At 38.7% G+C, this 20,509-nt stretch overlaps 1 protein-coding gene across 1 annotated transcript in view; it reads left to right on the top strand.

Annotated features, from left to right (window-relative positions):
• Positions 1-20,509, top strand: part of TTN (titin) — a 309,757-nt gene that overhangs the window by 18,965 nt on the left and 270,283 nt on the right. The window contains exons 15-41 of the mRNA XM_045032840.1: positions 194-259; positions 728-986; positions 1,968-2,028; positions 2,146-2,358; positions 3,272-3,414; positions 4,499-4,704; positions 4,851-5,081; positions 5,690-5,934; positions 6,653-6,876; positions 6,980-7,144; positions 7,245-7,413; positions 7,994-9,684; positions 9,785-10,066; positions 10,370-10,636; positions 10,741-11,013; positions 11,131-11,394; positions 11,492-11,752; positions 12,165-12,425; positions 13,121-13,384; positions 13,482-13,742; positions 13,890-14,150; positions 15,045-15,305; positions 15,400-15,541; positions 15,630-15,795; positions 16,297-16,528; positions 17,329-17,613; positions 17,716-17,841. Of these exons, the coding sequence (XP_044888775.1) occupies positions 194-259; positions 728-986; positions 1,968-2,028; positions 2,146-2,358; positions 3,272-3,414; positions 4,499-4,704; positions 4,851-5,081; positions 5,690-5,934; positions 6,653-6,876; positions 6,980-7,144; positions 7,245-7,413; positions 7,994-9,684; positions 9,785-10,066; positions 10,370-10,636; positions 10,741-11,013; positions 11,131-11,394; positions 11,492-11,752; positions 12,165-12,425; positions 13,121-13,384; positions 13,482-13,742; positions 13,890-14,150; positions 15,045-15,305; positions 15,400-15,541; positions 15,630-15,795; positions 16,297-16,528; positions 17,329-17,613; positions 17,716-17,841 (7,279 nt within the window). The remainder of the gene's footprint in view (positions 1-193; positions 260-727; positions 987-1,967; positions 2,029-2,145; positions 2,359-3,271; positions 3,415-4,498; positions 4,705-4,850; positions 5,082-5,689; positions 5,935-6,652; positions 6,877-6,979; positions 7,145-7,244; positions 7,414-7,993; positions 9,685-9,784; positions 10,067-10,369; positions 10,637-10,740; positions 11,014-11,130; positions 11,395-11,491; positions 11,753-12,164; positions 12,426-13,120; positions 13,385-13,481; positions 13,743-13,889; positions 14,151-15,044; positions 15,306-15,399; positions 15,542-15,629; positions 15,796-16,296; positions 16,529-17,328; positions 17,614-17,715; positions 17,842-20,509) is intronic.

Here is a 20,509-nt window from a genome sequence, read left to right as displayed (position 1 = left end):
TACTGAGCTTTGTCTATCGTAAGTTGTGATACTTGTTTTGCGCAAGCATTTCTAAGATCCTAACATCACTTTGTCACAGCAAGCAGCAGATACTCTCTGCAAGGAAACCTTTTCCTACATCAGTTCTGGTGTGTCTACTATTTATTTCTGTCTCTTTGTGGGATGTTTAGTAACTCTGCTTTAAATGTCCTAGGTAACTGAAATGGCTAGAGTTCCTGAGCCAGCAGAAGTCCCTGCTTCTCCACCAACCTTAGTCTCAGTAAGTAGTGAAAATTTAGATGAGTTATTTTGTTTTGCCTTTCATTCCTTTTAAGATATGCTTTGTTTCACCTCCCTTTTGTCATGTATTCATTACATTCAGTTGCTCTCGGGAGCTCTGACACCATCTCTCAGGTCTGTAGTCGGTTGCCAGTCTCTGTAGCCATGTGACCTATCAGAATGATCTTTGCTGAACAAGTGAATTTTCACAAGTATCTCACAAAGATCAAGTTCCCTTTAGATTTTCCCTGTGAAGAGTAACATATTCATACAGCCCAACTCCAGCTTCAAAAGCTGTAGTTTGAAAATGTCTCTTCTCTCTGATTTATTTGGGGCACTGCACATCAGTGTCTCATTTTGATATAGATGCTGAATTGTAAGTTTCAGGACTGTTTTATCATACAGTTGAAATGATTTATTTACTAGTGAAGAGTCATATTCATTGTATAAATACTTTTGTGTGATACAGGGTCTGAAAAACATTACTGTTATTGAAGGCGAATCTGTCACTTTGGAGTGCTACATCTCTGGCCATCCAGCCCCGACTGTGTCATGGTACAGAGAAGACTATCAGATTGAGAGTTCCATAGACTTCCAGATTACCTTCAAAGCAGGAGTTGCTCGCCTTGTGATTCGTGAAGCCTTTGCAGAAGACAGTGGAAGATTTACTTGCACTGCTACCAATGCAGCTGGAACTGTCAGCAGTTCATGCCACTTACATGTGCAGGGCAAGTAGATTTCTCACAACAAGAATACAAACAGTTTGCTCAGTCAAAATGGCTTCATTACAACTTCTCTATACCCAAGAGCTAGTATTTCTGGCAGCTGCAGGTGTCTTGATTTGCCCATGGCAGCGTCCAGGGCTGCTAAACCTGCCAGCAACTCCCACCTAGTCTCTTCACCTAATAAAAGATTTTGTGTTGCCTAGGGCAAAAACCAAGGACTATCCATTAGTATTGTACACTACCGGCAGCATCCCCATCCCTGTTTTCACTCAGAGATACGTGGGCCTGCCACCCTTCACATTAGTCCAATCACTACAGATAATGGCTGGGTTGATGCCTATTTTGAGGAAGAGATAGACATATTCCCCATCTCCCAACTATTCTGGGGTCCTCCTACTCCCAACCATCAGTGACAAATATTTCAGCCTCTAGTGTCAAGACCATCTCGCACTAGTAAGGGTCCTAAAAATGCAATCCTACATGGAAGGAATAAATGGTAAGGGCCCCTGTAAGCATACTCAAGGATCATCACAAGTATATGAGAGGAGGAGAGAGAGTTTGCTTTGTTACTGAGCTATATTCAAGACAATCCAAAACCCACATACCAAAGTAACATTACAGCACACCCATGTCCCATGCCCCACTATATTGGCCATATAGGTCATATCAGATTGGAAAATACCACAGAAACAACAACGGCACAGCCCAATAATATGCAAGAGAGAAAAACATTAAGGGTGAAGGGTACTAAATAGCTCAGTAATGTTGATTATGACTGTTACAGCCAGGCTGGGTTTAAGGGGCCAGGAGGGAGGCTCCCCATGTCACCTGGGTGCCAGTTATGAGCAAGCTAAGATTCCTGATTCACTGTCCCAGTGCAAGTACCTGAGCCTTAAAGTCAGCCAGCAAAACTACCCTCCTTCCTAGCGGTTTTGTCCACTTCTAAAATATTTTGGCATCAACATTATCATATTTTTCTTACAGTTTCTGATGAGATCGAGAGCCGAGAAGCAGTTTCTGTGAAGGCTGTCACAGAAGAGAAACGGTAAAGTTACTTTTCTAAGCAGACTGCTCCTACTGTGATTATTAGTTACTTCAATTTTATTTATTTATGATTTCCTTCTGCATCAGCTCATTTGCCTTCTTTGAAATCTTCTTCCAGCTATATGGAGTCAAAAGATGTGGTAATGGAAGATACCATTATTGCAGAACAAGAAGTGTTTGGAGAAGCTGCGGCTCCTTATTTTATAACCAAACCTGTAATTCGGAAATTAGTTGAAGGTGGAAGTGTCATTTTTGAGTGCCAAATTGGCGGCAACCCAAAGCCACACATCTACTGGAAAAAAGCCGGGGTACCTCTTACTACTGGTTACAGGTATATAAGCTACTTAAACATTGTTCTTTCTCTGATATGCAAAAGATACTTCCATAGATTTGACACATATTAGAAAAAAAGCCGGGGTACCTCTTACTACTGGTTACAGGTATATAAGCTACTTAAACATTGTTCTTTCTCTGATATGCAAAAGATACTTCCATAGATTTGACACATATTAGAATTCAGTTATCCGCTGGGGACTAATTCTATCCCTAGTGTAACCCCACTGATTTCAGTGTGGTGTCATCAGGAATTAATATGGCCCTAAGTTTCTGAACATATAAGTATTTGAAACCCATCAGGCCATTCTTCTCCATTATGGGATGCAATGTTTCCTCTGGTGGGTTATAAAACATATATTTTAAAAGGCTAGAAAAACAATTATAAATACAAGGTTGAGCTAAAAATCAACATACACATTAATTTATAGAAAAGAGAGAGACACTTTTTGGTTTGAATTTTCTCTGCAGTATTCTATAGAATTGAGGAAATATTTAGTGAAGGAGCCGTCTGAGTACATTTTCTGGCACTCTTGAAATGTATCATGATATAATCACCTACAGAAAATGATGGGAATGATGTTGCCAAAAATAAAGCTCCCTGTATATAAAAATTCTGATATTGGGAAGGCTATATTGTATATATAATGGAATCCTCAAGACTTCAGTACTGCCTTTTGTCTCTGAGTTCAATTATTATTATAGGTATAGGGTATAATTGAGCTCTGGTCACAGTATTGTTATTTCTTTTATGTTGTTCTACTATTCCACTGAGTTGATATTGGCCTAAAAATTTATCAAAACATTGGCTTTTTCGAGGAGTAATAGTCATAGATCTTTCAAAAAGTAAATATGCTAAGAGTTCTGCTAATCAGAATTATGGAGAATTTGTGTTTTCTATGTTCCTAAAGACACAAAGTGAGTTACAAAAAAGAGACTGGGGAATGCAGACTTGAAATTTCGATGACCTTTGCTGATGATGCCGGAGAATACACTATTGTTATTCGCAATAAGCATGGAGAAGCTTCTGCATCAGCCTCTTTACTGGAAGAAGGTATATGTATGTGCATGGATAGTGGGGGAGGAAGGATTAACAAAAAAGTTAGTGATAAAAAGATGGAAGAATAAGACTGGAGTTTCTTAAGCTTGCTTTAAGATTAGCAAGTTGGTGCCATTCAGTTTGATATAATAAAAACAGACTGGTCACAATGGTCGATGAGGTATTGCAGTAGCTTCTTTTTCTTTCTGAGCCATTAAATAGTTTCAAAATGGAGGCATTCTTATTTTAAGTGAGTCTCCTAAAGGAGGTCCTGAATCTATGGGCACTTTCATAGCAGTTGTCAAACCACAATGATGTACAGAACCACTTGCAGGGCACAGGGTGAAATCTTGGCTTCCCTTTGATTCCAGTGGGGCCAGGATTTCACCCAAAGTGTTCACTTCTGTAGAAGCAGATGGTAAGGAATGGCACATGGGCCTAGCTCCCTTCCACACTCCTCTCCTTACCCCAGAGAAAGAGAAGGTACTGGGAGCTCTGCAGGAGGAAGAGTGCCTACAGCTACTTTTCTGTGGCACTGAGGATTTCTGCAGGAGGGAGAGAATATTTAACCTTAGGCTCATGCAGAGTTTTAGACTCTCCTATTCAGCATAGCTGCAGGAGCCTCTCCTCTTGCAGAGCTCTTAATATTCTGCACAGTATATGGGGCTTTGAAGGTTGGCATTGGGGTTCTGAGGAAAGGAAACTAACTAAGGAGCTGGGAGATGTGCTTTAGAAAAATAAACTAATTTAGACTATTTAGATATCTGCATAGATATTCATCAGGTACCGTAGTTCCCAGAGGGAAGGTGTAAGGTATGGTTAGGAGGCTGAGAGCTGATGAGCTCTCTCTTTAGAAGTGGTCCGTAATTAAGAACACCTGTCCTAGAACATATAAATTATGAAGTTTTAATCAAGACTGAGTAGAGCATCTATCTGTTGTAATGATTCTCACAGAGCATCAGGATGTGCACTTGTTCCACACCACCTGAAACTGTTTAAAATAATACATACTAATTGATAACTTCTGCAGCTTGTTTCTACATTTATGCCAGTAAAATGGACAGTGGTTTACCAGAATTAATGTGTAATTAACTCCTAGCTGATTATGAGGTCTACATAAAATCGCAACAAGAAATGATGTACCAAACTCAGGTGACTGCATATATACAAGAACCTAAAGTGGCTGAGATAGCCCCAGCTATTTTATATGCTGACTATGAAAAAGAATATGAAAAAGAACAAGCTCTAATTAGGAAGAAAATGGCAAAAGACACTGTGCAGATCCGGACTTTTGTAGATGAACAGGTAAGTATTTCAGTCATTTTAAATTGAGATTGGAGCAGTTCAAGTCTTTTTATTTAGTTTCACAAATGTAAGAAGTCAGTTATTGTACAAACTCTGTAAAGTCTGTTCTACAAAATCTATCACAAAACTGTTTTCTTTTTGCATAGGAATTCCACATTTCTTCCTTTGAAGAAAGACTTATCAAAGAAATTGAATACAGAATTATTAAGACCACCCTAGAAGAACTCCTGGAGGAAGACAGAGAAGAGATGGTGGTTGATATTCCTGAATCTGAAACAGTTGAAGCAGGATTTGATTTAAGATTAAAGAATTATAGAATATTTGAGGGAATGGCTGTTACTTTCCATTGTAAGATGACTGGATATCCATTACCCAAGGTATACCAATGTGTATAAATGTACAATATAAATCACACAGATATTGTTTTTAATTATATCTACCTATGAAACAGGCCTGCTTCTATATGTAGAAACTTACTGAATGTGGTAGCTCACTGTCAGAGAACCCCTCCTTTATCCTACTCAGCTAGAAAGCCACAAATTCCAAAAACAATGTACATTTTTTAGTCCTTTGTTCTCCCATCAAGCTGAGTTTCCCTTTTGTAGATTTGTGCAATAGTTCTGGATAAGGAAATGTGCTAGATTCACCAGTATGCTATGGCAAAGTATTGCGCTACTCAGGCATCACAGAGTGACACAGAGAAGTGGTCACTTAGTAGTGAATCTGGCTTGTTTCTGTTTATGTATCACAATGCTGTATTTTATATTGGATACTGATTTTCATATCATGGGTCACTGCAAAAAGCTGTTCTTTACTCTTACTTATTTCAAGTAAAATTGTTTGCCAACTACATGTTGGTTACGGTTGTGCAATAGTTGAAAAGTAGTGGGAAAGACCTAGCAGAGTCCTAAGTAACCTACATGGGTACACATTACTGTATTCTAATCTCCATGAGGATTCACTCCGATTTTTACTATTTGTGCAGATTGCGTGGTACAAGGATGGTAAACGCATTAAGCATGGAGAGCGCTACTACATGGAAGTTCTGCAAGACGGCAGCGCTAGTCTACATTTACCTGTTGTGTTGCCTGAAGATGAAGGAATTTATACAGTCTTTGCTAGCAATGTTAAAGGAAATGCCATTTGCTCTGCAAAGCTGTACATTGAACCTGTTGCACCAGTTGGAGCTCCAGGTTATATGCCAGCACCAGATGTTATGAAAAGATATCGGTAAGTACAGGGTAATATGCAAGTCTCATGTTCATTCCAGTCCACTACAAATAAAGAGTGTCTAGTGATCCTATCATGTAGTCCAAGCTAAACAAGTTTAGACTGTCAGCCCTCCATGCTGTTGGAAGTACTGATGTTGATTCAGTAAGTGGCACTTTGTTCTGTGGGTCAATATGAACCAAATCCCCATTGCTATAGGGCAATGTGATTCTGGAGGTACCATCTTCCAGATAATAGGTCTAAGCAAGGTATTGGTTTTATAACCTTAGTAACCACACCCTGTCTACTTAAATCCTCTCAATTTAAATAATATATTGCTCCTCACTTGGGATTTTACCTATTGTGCACTGCACTGTTAAACAGCTCTTGCCTTCCACCACAGAGATTGCTACATTTCAGTGGTCAGAGAACTCATCCAGTTATAGAACAATACTCTGTGTGTATCTGTATACTGCACACAGTGTGTGTGTTTGTGTATGTGAAAAATAAATATTGCTGTAAGTATAGAATTGTAATATTATTTGACATTGCACAGATTCTTCATATTGATTAGACAAAAGGAAACAAACTACAAAAAATAATTTTACCTCACCTTTTGCCCTAGGTAAATTGATTTTAACATGTTTTAAAATACTAGGCACAGAAGATGAATTATATATTGCTTTAGCTTGGTTCTAGGCATCATTGCTATAGCACAGCTTTTTTGTTCCTTCCTCAGGTCTCTTTCTCCCCGTTCCCCGAGCCGTTCTCCAGCCCGTAGTTCTCCATCTCGTTCTCCTGCCCGCAGACTAGATGAAACTGATGAAGGACAACTGGAGAGATTGTATAAGCCAGTTTTTGTGTTGAAACCTAGTTCCTTTAAATGTGCAGAGGGACAGACGGCGAGATTTGACCTAAAAGTAGTTGGCAGACCCATGCCAGAAACATACTGGTTTCATAATGGTATCTCAATTTATTTTCATAGTATAATTATCTAGAAAAAATATAGTATTTTCCATGTTGGGAAACAGTACTGGGTGTAAAAAAAAATTGTCTATTTCTGCAGGTCAACAAGTTGTTAATGACTATACTCATAAAATAGTAGTTAAAGAAGATGGCACACAGTCAATGATCATTGTCCATACTAGTCCTGATGATTCTGGTGAATGGACTGTCATTGCTCAGAACAGGGCAGGCAAAGCTACGATCTCTATGACCTTGACAGTGGAAGGTATTTATTCTGCACATTTTGGAAAGAACTCTATAATTATTATGTATAGAAACCTCTATTTCAATTTCTGTGTTGGATCACTTCTTTATTGCTCTTTCAGCTCAAGAACATCTAGTGAAACCACATTTTGTAGAAAGGCTGAAGAATGTTAGTGTCAAAGAAGGTACTAAACTGAAAATGTCAGTGAAAGCTACTGGTAACCCTAATCCTGACATTGTATGGTTGAAGAACAGCGATATCATTGTACCTCATAAATACCCAAAGATCAAGTAAGTGCTTCCTAAAAAGATGATATGTAAAGATATCAATAAGCCTGGTCCTGCAAGGTACTAAGTGCCTCCTAGCTTTGGCTGAGTGTCTCCAACTCCCAAAGAATGTAGTAGATGGGAATTGAGAGTTCCCATTGTGAGTACTAAGGGCCTGATCCCATGGCCTTTGAAGACTATGGGAGTCTTTCCACTGACTTCAATGAAGTTGAATCTGGCCCTAAATGTGTGCAATAACTTACAGGCTCAGGTCTGCCTTTTGCATGTTTCTGTACATTTATATTATGTAAGTTTCAATAAAACTTAAAACCGAATAGTAAAAGACCCTCCACTAGCTTTCTGTATCTACAGTCCTCTAATAGATTAAACTTGTACTGATTTCAAAATCACTAAAGATTACTACTTTAAGTTTATACAGTGCCTAGCATAATGAGGCCACATTCTTGGCTGGTCATTAGGCACTACCATGATTAAGTATTATTTTTGATTCCACCAGAATTTTGCCTGCTTAAGGGTTTTGGGATGGAACCTAATTGTGAAGGAAATATGTGAGAAAATCATGTATATTTTTTTAATATTTCAGAATTGAGGGAACTAAAGGAGAAGCTGCACTTAAAATTGAGTCCACTGTCAAGCATGATGCTGCATGGTATACCGCCACTGCTATCAATAAAGCGGGGCGCGACACTACACGGTGCAAGGTAAATGTCGAAGTGGAATGTGCAGAACCTGAACCAGAAAGGAAATTAATCATTCCAAGGGGAACATACAGAGCAAAGGAGATTGCAGCACCTGAGCTTGAGCCTCTCCATTTGCGTTATGGTCAAGAACAATGGGAGGAGGGAGACCTTTATGACAAAGAGAAACAACAAAAGCCATTCTTTAAGAAGAAACTCACTTCACTGAGGCTCAGATGCTTTGGACCAGCTCATTTTGACTGCAGACTGACACCAATTGGTGACCCCACTATGGTGGTCGAGTGGCTACATGATGGCAAGCCACTGGAGGCAGCCAATAGACTCCGCATGATTAATGAATTTGGATACTGCAGTCTGGATTATGGAGTAGCCTATCCTAGAGACAGTGGAGTGATCACTTGCAGGGCAAGTAACAAATATGGTACTGACCACACATCGGCTACTCTTATCGTTAAAGATGAGAAAAGCCTTGTGGAAGAAACTCAGTTGCCGGAAGGCAGGAAGGGACTGCAGCGAATTGAAGAGATGGAAAGAATGGCCCATGAAGGGGCCCTTGCTGGAGTGACAGAGGACCAAAAAGAGAAGCAAACGCCAGAAATAGTTTTGGTCCCTGAGCCTGCAAGAGTTCTGGAGGGTGAAACTGCACGATTCCGCTGCCGTGTCACAGGCTATCCACAGCCCAAAGTCAATTGGTATCTCAATGGGCAGCTAATTCGTAAAAGCAAAAGGTTTAGACTCCGCTATGATGGTATCTATTACCTGGATATCGTGGACTGCAAATCATACGATACAGGTGAAGTGAAGGTTACAGCAGAAAATCCAGAGGGGGTAACGGAACATAAAGTGAAACTTGAAATCCAACAGAGGGAAGATTTCAGATCTGTCCTTCGCCGGGCACCTGAACCCAGGCATGAGCCAGCAGTAACAGAGCCTGGCAAACTTCTCTTTGAAGTACAAAAGGTAGACAAGCCTGCTGAGGCAACTACCAAAGAGGTGGTGAAGCTAAAAAGGGCTGAGAGAATCACTCATGAGAAGCTAACAGAAGAGACTGAAGAGCTGCGCAGTAAATTCAAGCGTAGGACAGAGGAGGGCTATTATGAAGCCATTACTGCTGTGGAGCTTAAGTCTCGCAAAAAAGATGAATCATATGAAGAAATGCTTAAAAAGACAAAAGAGGAACTTCTTCACTGGACCAAAGACTTAACCGAGGAAGAGAAGAAAATACTTCTTGCTGAAGGCGAACTCACCATTCCAGCTATCAAACCAGAGAGGCTTGAGCTTAGTCCAAGTATGGAGGCTCCTAAGATACTTGAACGAATTCAAAGCCAGACAGTAGCCCAAGATAGTGATGCACATTTCCATGTTAGAGTAGTAGGGAAACCAGACCCTGAATGCCAGTGGTTCAGAAATGGTGTACAGATTGAGCGGTCTGATCGGATATATTGGTACTGGCCTGAAGATAATGTTTGTGAATTGGTCATCAGAGATGTAACAGCTGAGGACTCTGCCAGCATCATGGTGAAAGCAATCAATATAGCTGGTGAAACTTCAAGCCATGCTTTCTTGCTAGTACAAGGTAATGTGTAAATCCCTTTAATGTACCCTGTTCATTAACAAAATGTGTTTGTCTTTGTAGTCCACAGGTTATCAACTCTCAATATTTTTTTATTTTGCAGCCAAACAGTTGATACGTTTCACGCAAAATTTACAAGATGTTGTTGCTAAAGAGAGAGATTCCATGGCAACCTTTGAATGTGAAACCTCAGAACCCTTTATCAAAGTGAAATGGTATAAAAATGGAATAGAAATTTTTTCTGGAGACAAATACAGGATGCACTCTGACAGAAAAGGTCACTTTCTTTCTGTACTAATGATTGACATGTTAGATGCTGAGGACTACAGCTGTGCATTGGTAGAAGATGAAACTATAAAAACAACTGCTAAGCTTATTGTTGAAGGTAGGAATGAAAGTTTTATTATCACTCAATGTTTTTATAGTGAAATCTTCCAGGAATAAATCAGCTATCACTAATTAACATAGCAGCATGCATTTTGCTGCATAGAACATTGAAGAAATGTTTACACTATGTTTATATTTTTAATGCAACATGAAAGCCTGAATATTATTTTATGTTCAGGGTTTAAAAATAATATTTGATTTAAATGCAAGTTTGCATCTTTAAAACCAAATGTTTTTATAAGAAATGTTTCATAAAACTCTTTAAAAAATAATTTGTGAATGTGTTTATGTTCTAATGCAGGTGCCGTTGTTGAGTTTGTTAAAGAACTTGAGGATATTGAAGTCCCAGAGTCCTTCTCAGGCGAGCTTGAATGCGAGATTTCTCCTGAAGATGTGGAGGGGAAATGGTATTGTGGCGATGTGGAGCTCACATCCAATAGTAAATACATTATTACATCCCGGCGTGGTCGTCAAATTCTCACTGTTAAAGATGTTAGTAAGGAAGACCAAGGAGAGTACAGCTTTGTTGTAGATGGCAAAAAGACCAGTTGCAAACTGAAGATGAAGCGTAAGCCTTTCTAATCACATACCCCTTCTTTCCTACAGATTTAAGAGTAATTATTTTGCTTATCTGTCGTGAGGATTAATTTATTTTTCTTTCATATTTCATAGCTCGTCCTGTAACTATTCTTCAAGGACTTACTGATCAGAAAGTCTGCGAGGGTGATATTGTGCAACTTGAAGTTAAAGTCTCCCTAGAAAATGTTGAAGGTGTCTGGATGAAGGATGGTATTGAAATTCAGCCAAATGACCGTGTGCACGTTGTGCTGGACAAGCAGTCACATATGTTGTTAGTTGAAGATGTAACAAAGGAAGATAGTGGAAATTACTCCTTTAATATTCCCAGTCTTCTTCTTTCAACCACTGGACGAGTCTCTGTTTATAGTAAGTGACTATTGTTAGCCAGTCCAATGCTTTTTCAAAGGCATGGGTGGTAATTTGTTTGCTTTATTTCTTGTTAATTTAAGGGGGGGTTACATTAATATTTTTGTGACTTGCCAGGTGTGGACATAGTGGTGCCACTAAAAGATGTTCACACTATTGAAGGAACAAAAGCTGTCTTTGAATGCAAAGTTTCAGTCCCTGATGTGTCTTCATCCAAATGGTACCTAAACGATCAACAGATAAAGCCTGATGACCGTCTACAAGCTGTCTGCAAAGGCACTAAACAAAGGCTAGTGCTTACCAGGACCTATGCATCAGATGAAGGACAATACAAACTGATGGTTGGCAAAGTTGAAACCAGTTGCAATCTTACAGTAGAAAGTAGGTATTTATTAAGATGCACAGTAGTTCTTAAAATATTGCTTGCTAATATAACAAAGTGGTCGTGACTAATATTTCTAATGAACTTGTTTTACAGAAATTCAGATTATTAGAGGCCTTCATGACATCACATGCACTGAAACTCAGAATGTATCCTTTGAGGTTGAGCTATCTCATGCAAGTATTGATGTTTTATGGCACTTCAAAGACCAAGAGCTCAAGCCTAGTCCTAAATACAAAATCGAAGCACGTGGCAAAATATATAAATTGACAGTCGTCAACATGATGAAAGACGATGAAGGTGAATACACATTTTACGCTGGAGAAAAGAAAACGTCTGGGAAGCTTATAGTAGCAGGTTAGTAGGCTTAAATCCCAAAAAGTGTTACACTTTGATTTTAAAAAAATGTGCCCAATGTAATAAGCAATTTACATATTTTGAAACAGCACCTAGCAATTTTGCTCTTGCTATACCTTTCTCTACTCTTTTTTCTTTTCTCCTTTTTTCTGAGGTTTGTCTCTCTTTCTCTATCTTATTTTTTCTGTTCTCTTTTTGGCTTTGATTCAGCAGCTCTTAGGTGGGTGTTTAAATGCTTTGTTAAATCGGGACCATAATGTAGAATGATGCACAAATGAAGGCAGTATGTTGTCCTCAGAATCTGTGTAGCCAGTGGATTTCAGCAAAGCTGCATTTCAGTATAGGGGGAAAAATAATCTAATGAGACAGCAGAAACACTGAACAAATAACTCATGCTTCTGCTTCCCAACAGGTGGTGCCATTGCAAAGCCTCTCACTGATCTAACAGTGGCTGAATCCCAAGAAGCTGTTTTTGAATGTGAGGTGGCAAATCCTGATTCTGATGGCCAGTGGTTGAAGGATGGTAAACCATTATCTATGACCGATCACCTCCGAAGTGAATCAGATGGCTTAAAGAGGAGACTTAATATTCCAGTCACCAAGCTAGATGATATGGGTGAATATACCTACAAAGTGGCATCTTCAAAAACATCTGCCAAATTGAAGGTTGAAGGTCAGTAATTCTATCCTGATTTGATACTTTTAAGGGCTTAATTCAAAGATCATTGAGGTCAATGTCCTTTGGCTCAGGCCCTAAGATACAAAATAAAACTAAGTATGATATACACAGTGTCGGCGCAACCCATTAGGTGACCTAGGCGGTCACCTAGGGCACTAACATTTGGGGGGCAGTGACTGTGGCAGACGGATCTTCAGCCACCCCAGTCGTCAGCGGTATTTCGGGGGCGGGACCTTCCGCTGCCTACGGCGCCAAAAAAGCAGTTGGCGCTCCTGGATATACATCATCATTATTACAAACTGTCTTTTGTATTTAAAATGCATGATGTTTGAGGCAATAAATGGATACAATTTTTGGATGTTCCATGTTAGAATTTAACATAATATTTTGATAAAAACATATTCGGTATATGCTGTAAGCCATTAAAATGTCAACATTCGCCAATTGTATAGTAGCATTTTAAATACAGAAAAACTATGTTAATCTTAGATGCCTATAGGTTCTGGGAAATCTGTTTTGTTTTGGGGGTTTTTGGGGGGGGGGGTTGGTGACCATGATATGCATGTGAAGTGTATGTCTTTGGATCTTAAAATAAAAGTAGATCAGAACATGTTTTGTAAAATGACAATATTTAACTGTCTTTGAGTTTCAGTTTGCTTTTTCAGCTTTATTGGTAATTGTTTTTCTAGCTGTTAAAATAAAGAAGACACTAAAGAACCTAACTGTAACAGAAACACAAGATGCAGTTTTTTCTGTGGAACTCACCCATCCTGATGTTAAAGGAGTTCAGTGGATCAAAAATGGCATTGAACTTAAATCAGATGATAAATATGAGATTACAGTGAAAGGAACTGTTTACACACTGCAAGTGAAAAATTGTGTTATCACTGATGAGTCCATTTACAATTTTAAGCTTGGAAGGTTAGGTGCCAATGCCAGACTCCACGTTGAAAGTAAGTCAATTTGTGAGCATTTCAGCAATTAGTCAAATGACTGATTTAAAATTGAAATCACAAGTATGAATAAACTGTTGTAATTCTCTTCCTTAAGCTGTTAAGATAATCAAAAAGCCAAAGGATGTGACTGCTCTGGAAAATGCCACTGTTTCCTTTGAATTGAGTGTTTCCCATGATACCATACCGATCAAATGGTTCCACAAAAATGTTGAGATTAAGTCAAGTGACAAGTACAGAATGATCTCTCAAAGGAAAGTTCACAAGCTGATGTTGCAGAATATATCTCCCTCTGATGCTGGAGAATACACAGCTGTAGTAGGACAATTGGAGTGCAAAGCAAAGCTGTTTGTGGAAAGTAAGTATTTCACACCACACTAGCTCATGTATTATAACTAGTCCTTACACGGGATCATCTGTTACTCTTTGCATTTCTAATTTTATAAACAGAATTTAAAAGACAATACTATCTGATTTTTTTTTTCATTATCTTATTTTTTCATAGCCGTACATATTACAAAGACCATGAAAAGTATTGAGGTTCCTGAGACCAAAACTGCCTCCTTTCAGTGTGAAGTATCTCATTTCAATGTACCTGCTGTATGGCTAAAAAACGGTGTGGAAATTGAAATGAGTCAAAAGTTTAAAATAGTGGTTCAGGGGAAACTCCATCAGCTCAATATCATTAACACAAGCAGTGAAGATTCTGCAGAATATACATTTGTCTGTGGGAATGACAGAGTCAGTGCAACTCTGACAGTGAACCGTAAGTGAAAATAAAAATTAACCAAAGTGTTTTCTATTACCAAAATAGTTATGATATTAATATATGATTAAAGCTTCTTTGTGTTCAATTTAAACTGAAACACACCCCATCTAGTGGTTGGAGCGGGAATATGGGAATCAGGAGACAGTGGGGTAAAATTCTCAAAAGAAGTACCTAGGGAGCCTAAATTCCATTTTCAAAAGAGATTTAGGCACTTATGAGCTCAAAGTCCCTTTGACTTTTATTAAGGATTAGGCTTCTAAGTGGCTAGATCACATTTTGAAATTGGGACTTAGGCTCCTAAATAATTTAGAAACTTTTGAAAATATTATTCCTAGATTCAATTCTCAAATCTTGACTCTGACACAGAATGTCTCTTTGACATTGCACAAGTCATTGAGCTGCACTGTGCCTCACTTTCACCATCTATAAAATGGGAATATTCCCTTTTCTAAATTATTTTGAGGTCCTTGAATGAAAGGCGCTATACAACTACAGAGTGATATGGTTTGTTTTTGGCATTTGTTTGGGTTTTGAGTTTAAAACTATTTTTGTTCCAGAAAATAAGATTATTCAAGTCACTATGAGCTTTCCATTGGTTTTATATTTTTCCTTACTGATTTTACAACAATATATGATAAAAAAAACCAAATACACTTATTAAAAAGTAGTAACTTCCAAATAAAATGCTGGAAAAGGGCACTCTCTTTTTGGTAATTTTTGTGCTAAATGCAAGAAGCCCAGTTTTCAATTAATGGCTTATTTTATAATATTTTGCAAAACCAATGAGGGAAGGACCTTAGTCTTAATACAATCTGATTAAAGGATTGTGAAGCAATTCAGGTTCCTGTTAAGACACATTCTTAAACCATATGGCTATTTCTTTTCTTTTAGCTATATTGATTACATCCATGCTGAAAGACATCAATGCTGAAGAGAAAGATACAATAACATTTGAAGTAACTGTCAACTATGAAGGCATCACATACAAGTGGTTAAAGAATGGGGTGGAGATAAAATCAACTGACAGATGCCAGATAAGAACTAAAAAGCTTACACATTCTCTTGCCATAAGGAATGTCCACTTTGGTGATGCTGCAGAATACAGTTTTGTTGCTGGGAAAGCTGTTTCATCAGCCACTTTATATGTGGAAGGTATTTGTTTTCATAGTCTGTATATTTAAGGAATGTAATGGCCCTCCTGATATATGTTTACAGCGCTCATCGTATATCCATGGTATTTCCCTAGCTCGACACATTGAATTTAGGAAGCACATTAAAGACATTAAGGTTGTAGAGAAGAAACGAGCCATTTTTGAATGTGAAATCTCAGAACCTGACATTTCAGTGCAGTGGATGAAGGATGGCCAGGAACTCCAGCTTGGTGACAGGTAATCTTTTTCTTCAGAACAAGACCCTAGTATTCCTTATATTTTTTCAGAAAAATAGCTCTGTTCATTGTCTTTCTGTTGTCTTTAGAGTGAAAGTTCAGAGGGAGAGATTTGTCCATCGCCTCCTCATTTCTTCCACAAAGATGTCTGATGCTGGACAGTACACTGTAGTAGCAGGAGGAAACATGTCCAGTGCTAACTTAGTTGTGGAAGGTCGTGATATTCGTATCAGAAGTGTCCATAAAGATGTTCAGGTACAGTATATACAAAGGGAATACATTCTTGATAGTTCTGTTGTTTTACCACTGAAGGAGCAATAACTAATGAATGGGCTATATTGAGCCAGGGGTAAGAGCGTACCTAAACTATTTGAGATAATCACTCCCTCCCCCCCCCAAAAAAAAAACCAGCAATAGTTGTGCAGTCGGGGCCTCCCACCATGTTCTGATGGGCCACCCTCATCACCACAATATAGGCCTTAGGGATTCTAAAGACACTGACTTCTCACCAGACAGGTAACTTTCTTCTCATTGATCCAAATAGGACATTAATAAGTGGGTGGAGGAGAGCACATCTGCAGCTCTCAGGCCTATATAGTTACTTTGAGTTGGTGCACTAAGTAGTAGGACATCCTGTGTCCTGCTGCAGAGACAGAATTCAGAGCCTCCTGAGTTTTCCCCCGTAAGGTTTAGTGAAGCAGGAGGGCAGCTGTAAAAGCAGGTGCTATTTGTAATATTTATTCTTTTTGATAAAAGGTCATTGAAAGACAACGAGCTGTAGTTGAATTTGAAGTCAATGAAGATGATGTTGATGCTCGCTGGTATAAGGATGGCATTGAGATCAATTTCCAGATTGAGGAAAGATATCGATATGTTGTGGAAAGACAAATCCACCAGATGAGCATCACTGAAACAAGATACAGCGATGCTGGGGAATACACCTTTGTAGCAGGAAGAAACAGAAGCTCTATTATTCTTTATGTTAATGGTATGTATGTTCGCAATATTGTTGTAGCCATGTTTGGTCCCAAGATATTAGAGAGAGACGATAGGACCAAATTCTGTTGGTGAGACAGACAAAAATATTACTTCACCCACTTTGTGTCTCTAATAGTATGCATGGACATTCATTTTGCTCATCATTGCATTTCCTATCCTGTGTTTTCTGTATCTCTGTGAAAACTTGTTGGTGTTATAATACTGTAAAATTGGGATAACTTCAGAGAGAGAACCCCGGAACAGTTGGGGCTGCTTGTGCTACGTCACTGCTTCCTGTCCACTCTTTCCATTGAAATGGATAACTGATTAAAATGTTATAGCACTTTTTATCTCTGCATCTACCTAAGCCAGTCAATCCTCTTACTTCCAAGTAAAGTAAATAAAGCAGTAGTCCCTTAACTCTGATATCTCAAATATTTAGTATTGGAGGAATCAACCTAACAGTTTTGAGAGATTTTTTTTTTTTTTACAATTTCATCTTTCAAAAAATCTTATACACTAAAACAGCTATTTGTTTTAAAACATTTTTTCTTGAGTCATCTTTATTCCAACCCCAGTTCAGTATCCCTTGACCAAGAAAATCCCCCAATCAAGTGAAGGGAAGACTTTGTTGTGTGAGAAATACTAAACTGGATCCTCAGTCACTGGGAACTTTGCATTAATAAAGACTGTGGATTCTGACCAATTGACAATAGTATTTTTGTTTGGCAGAGTAAGAGATCTTACTAAATTTTTAATAATTTCAATAAGCAACACATGTTTAGATCCTCCTTTTTTTTAAATCTGCAGCTCCAGAGCCACCCCATATTATTCAGGAGCTTCAGCCCACCACCGTGGAATCTGGTAAACCTGCCCGCTTTTGTGCTATAATATCAGGTAGACCACAGCCCAAAATTTCCTGGTATAAAGATGAGCAGCAGCTATCTGCAGGCTTTAAATGCAAGTTTCTTCATGACGCACAAGAATACACTCTATTGTTGATTGAGACTTTCCCTGAAGATGCAGCAGTTTATACGTGTGAAGCAAAGAATGACTATGGAGTTGCCACTACTTCAGCTTCACTTTCAGTGGAAGGTAAGTTTCCCACATTCCTTAGAGTGTATTTGAAATGGTATTGTCAATATTTTGTGATGTGTGCTCTTCCATACGGTCTAAACTTTTGGTCTCTTCCTTTAGTCCCAGAAGTTGTTTCTCCTGATCTAGAAGTGCCAGTTTATCCACCTACTCTTATAACACCACTTCGAGATGTTGTTACTTCTGAGGGACAATCTGCTTGTTTTCAGTGCAGAGTTACAGGGACAGGTTAGTTTAATGAAATCGTATACAATTTTTGTTATATCAGAATTGTTCAGCTTATCTCAAAGCAAATCTAATAGCATACAAGCTGAAATCAGCCTTTATGAGGATTGTGTAACTATCAGATATATGTATGAAGTAGTGTTGACTGTATAATTGACTGGCAACTAGTTGCCAACAGACATGAAATTTAAGAGTCCCCTAAAGCTAAGCAGTGTTTTAATGGCTGGTCATGGGCTCAGTAGTTCTGACATTTTTAATCAGCTGTGAACCTTTATAATGCTTTTCAGAGTACTGACTGCTACATGACATTTAAAACAGTCAGTGCAGTGATATGGCAGAGCTTTAAAGCCCTAACTGCAATGCTGAGGAAAGCATTGTCCTATAAATGAGCATGAACAATGAGCAAAGCTTCTGGTGCCACCTACTGACATTTTAAAAAGAAACAGGTCAAAAATCTGCCCTGACTTTCACCCTGAAACCCTTAATATCCCCAGGATGTACCATTTTCAGTACCATTCATGGAAACATTAAACTAAAAATATTACCGGTATATGAAAATTAGCATTTTTGTTTTATCCCAGCATCAGAGTTTGTTTTTTTTAAATTTACACTTATTCAAAATAGACTTTCCTTATATAAATTTACCATGTTTTAATTAAATAAATACCATCTGATAACTAACATTTTTGCCCATGATGCCGTAGTAGCTAGTTTGATAAATTAAACTGCAGTACTATTATTATTATTATTACTCCACACAGTCTTGGAAACTATTAATAATAATAATTAAAAAAAACATTCACATATTACTATAGAGATACCTAGTGCCTAGCATAAAACAGTATAAGATTCAGTCCCTGTCCCAGAGTTTAAAGTAGATTATAGCAGGAGTTCTCAACCAGGGGTCCAAGGCCTTTTGGGGGGCCATAAGCAGGTTTCAGGGGAGCCTCCAAGCATGGAAGTGTTAGACTTGCTGGGGCCCAGGGCACAAAGCTGAAGCCCTATTGGGTAGGGGTCAAGCACGGGGCTCCCAGCCCTGCCACCTGCGGCTGAAGCCAAAGCCTGAGCAACTTAGATTTGCAGGGACCCCTGTGGCATGGGCCCCCATACAACTGCCCTGCTTGCTACCCCCAAATGCCGGCCCTGGCTTTTAGATGCAGAAAACCAGTTATTGTAGCACTGATGGGCCGTGGAGTTTTTATAGCATTTTGGGGGCTCAGAAATAAAAAGGTTGAGAACCCCTGGACCAAAGCCCAGATTTAAATCATTTTTTAGTTATAAAAATGTGCATGAAATGAGTAGCATCTATTCTTTTTGCATTCCTGTCACTTAAAAGTGCAATTCTTGAGTAGGAAAAAGATTAGAAAACAAATCTGCTTCCATGATAAAAATTGTGGTAAGACTTAGAAAATACACATGAGAGTTTATACTGGAACTGACATCTTAATTACAGCTATGGAAAGCACGCCACAATTGTGTGTGTATCTTTATGTGCATGTTGATGACTGAGAGGTACATTTGCAGCACAGCACATGGGGAGTTGTCCTTGCAGTTCCTGTTCTTTTTGTATTGTACACGAATGAATTTGGATATTTCTCAAATACAGCATGAAAATATTTTATATTAGCTTAACTAATATACTAGCATTGAAAATATATTTTCAAATTGTGTACGCTACAGTACTGTTTCCTGCAAATGTATCTTTATTACAATGACAGCAGTAAAAACAATTAAAATACTTTGTATATGCCAGATCAGTGTGGTTAGTGATGTAGTTCACTGCCAGGTTTGATGACTGGTGCTGGCCTCTTCTTCCCCAAGCTGGCAAGGTCTATAAGATCTGGGAAGAACAACAGGCTTCATGCATGAGACAAGAAGGTATCTCACTGGACTCAACGGTGACCTTTCTTGTCAGTTAAGGACTGGCATTAAAAAGCTTCACACAGGCCAGTACAACTAAAACAGATCCTCAGCTACAATGATTATCACCAGCTGAAGATCTGGCCCTAAGGTCTAGAGGGCTAGGGATATGAAAAACTGGAGGTTTCTCAGAACTCAGATAGAAAAATAAGCCATGCACTCCCCTCCTCGGAAAACAGATGACTATTGTCATTTGTTTGAATTGTTTGGATCAGCTCAGTCATTTCCCAGATCTCAGTTTTAAATGAGAATTTGAGATTTAAGATAAATATAAAATAAAATCAGTTCTCCAGTAATAATAATAATTAATAGCTGCAGCACTTTAAAGAAAAACAAAATACAGGGAAATTGTCCGAGATACCGTGGATGCAGCCTTAAAGAGCCATCTATATTCATGTGTCTTAGCATGCATCGGATTCTGCAAAATGGAGCATGATTGGAAATGAAAGGGAAATCGACTCCCTACAACTTCCTCTGCTCCTTTCCTATGCCAGTATCCAACTCCTCCCCTTCTCAGTCACTTCCAGCAGCCACCAGACCTCTTTGCCTGGCTCACAGGCACAGACTCCATGCTACCCTCCTCCCACGTACAGCACCTCTGCTCTCCCTCATGCTCCTACAGCCATCAGCTGAGCTCCTGCATCTGAGCTGATCCTTCCATATTTCTTCACCTACCCTCACAGATGAATTCTCAATGGAGAGTTCTACTTAAAATATGATGCCAAGATATAGTCGCTGGGATCTTTCATTT

This window comes from Mauremys mutica, chromosome 10 (assembly GCF_020497125.1).
Source record: "Mauremys mutica isolate MM-2020 ecotype Southern chromosome 10, ASM2049712v1, whole genome shotgun sequence".
NCBI lineage: Eukaryota > Metazoa > Chordata > Testudines > Geoemydidae > Mauremys > Mauremys mutica.
This window is presented reverse-complemented; position numbering and strand designations above follow the sequence as displayed.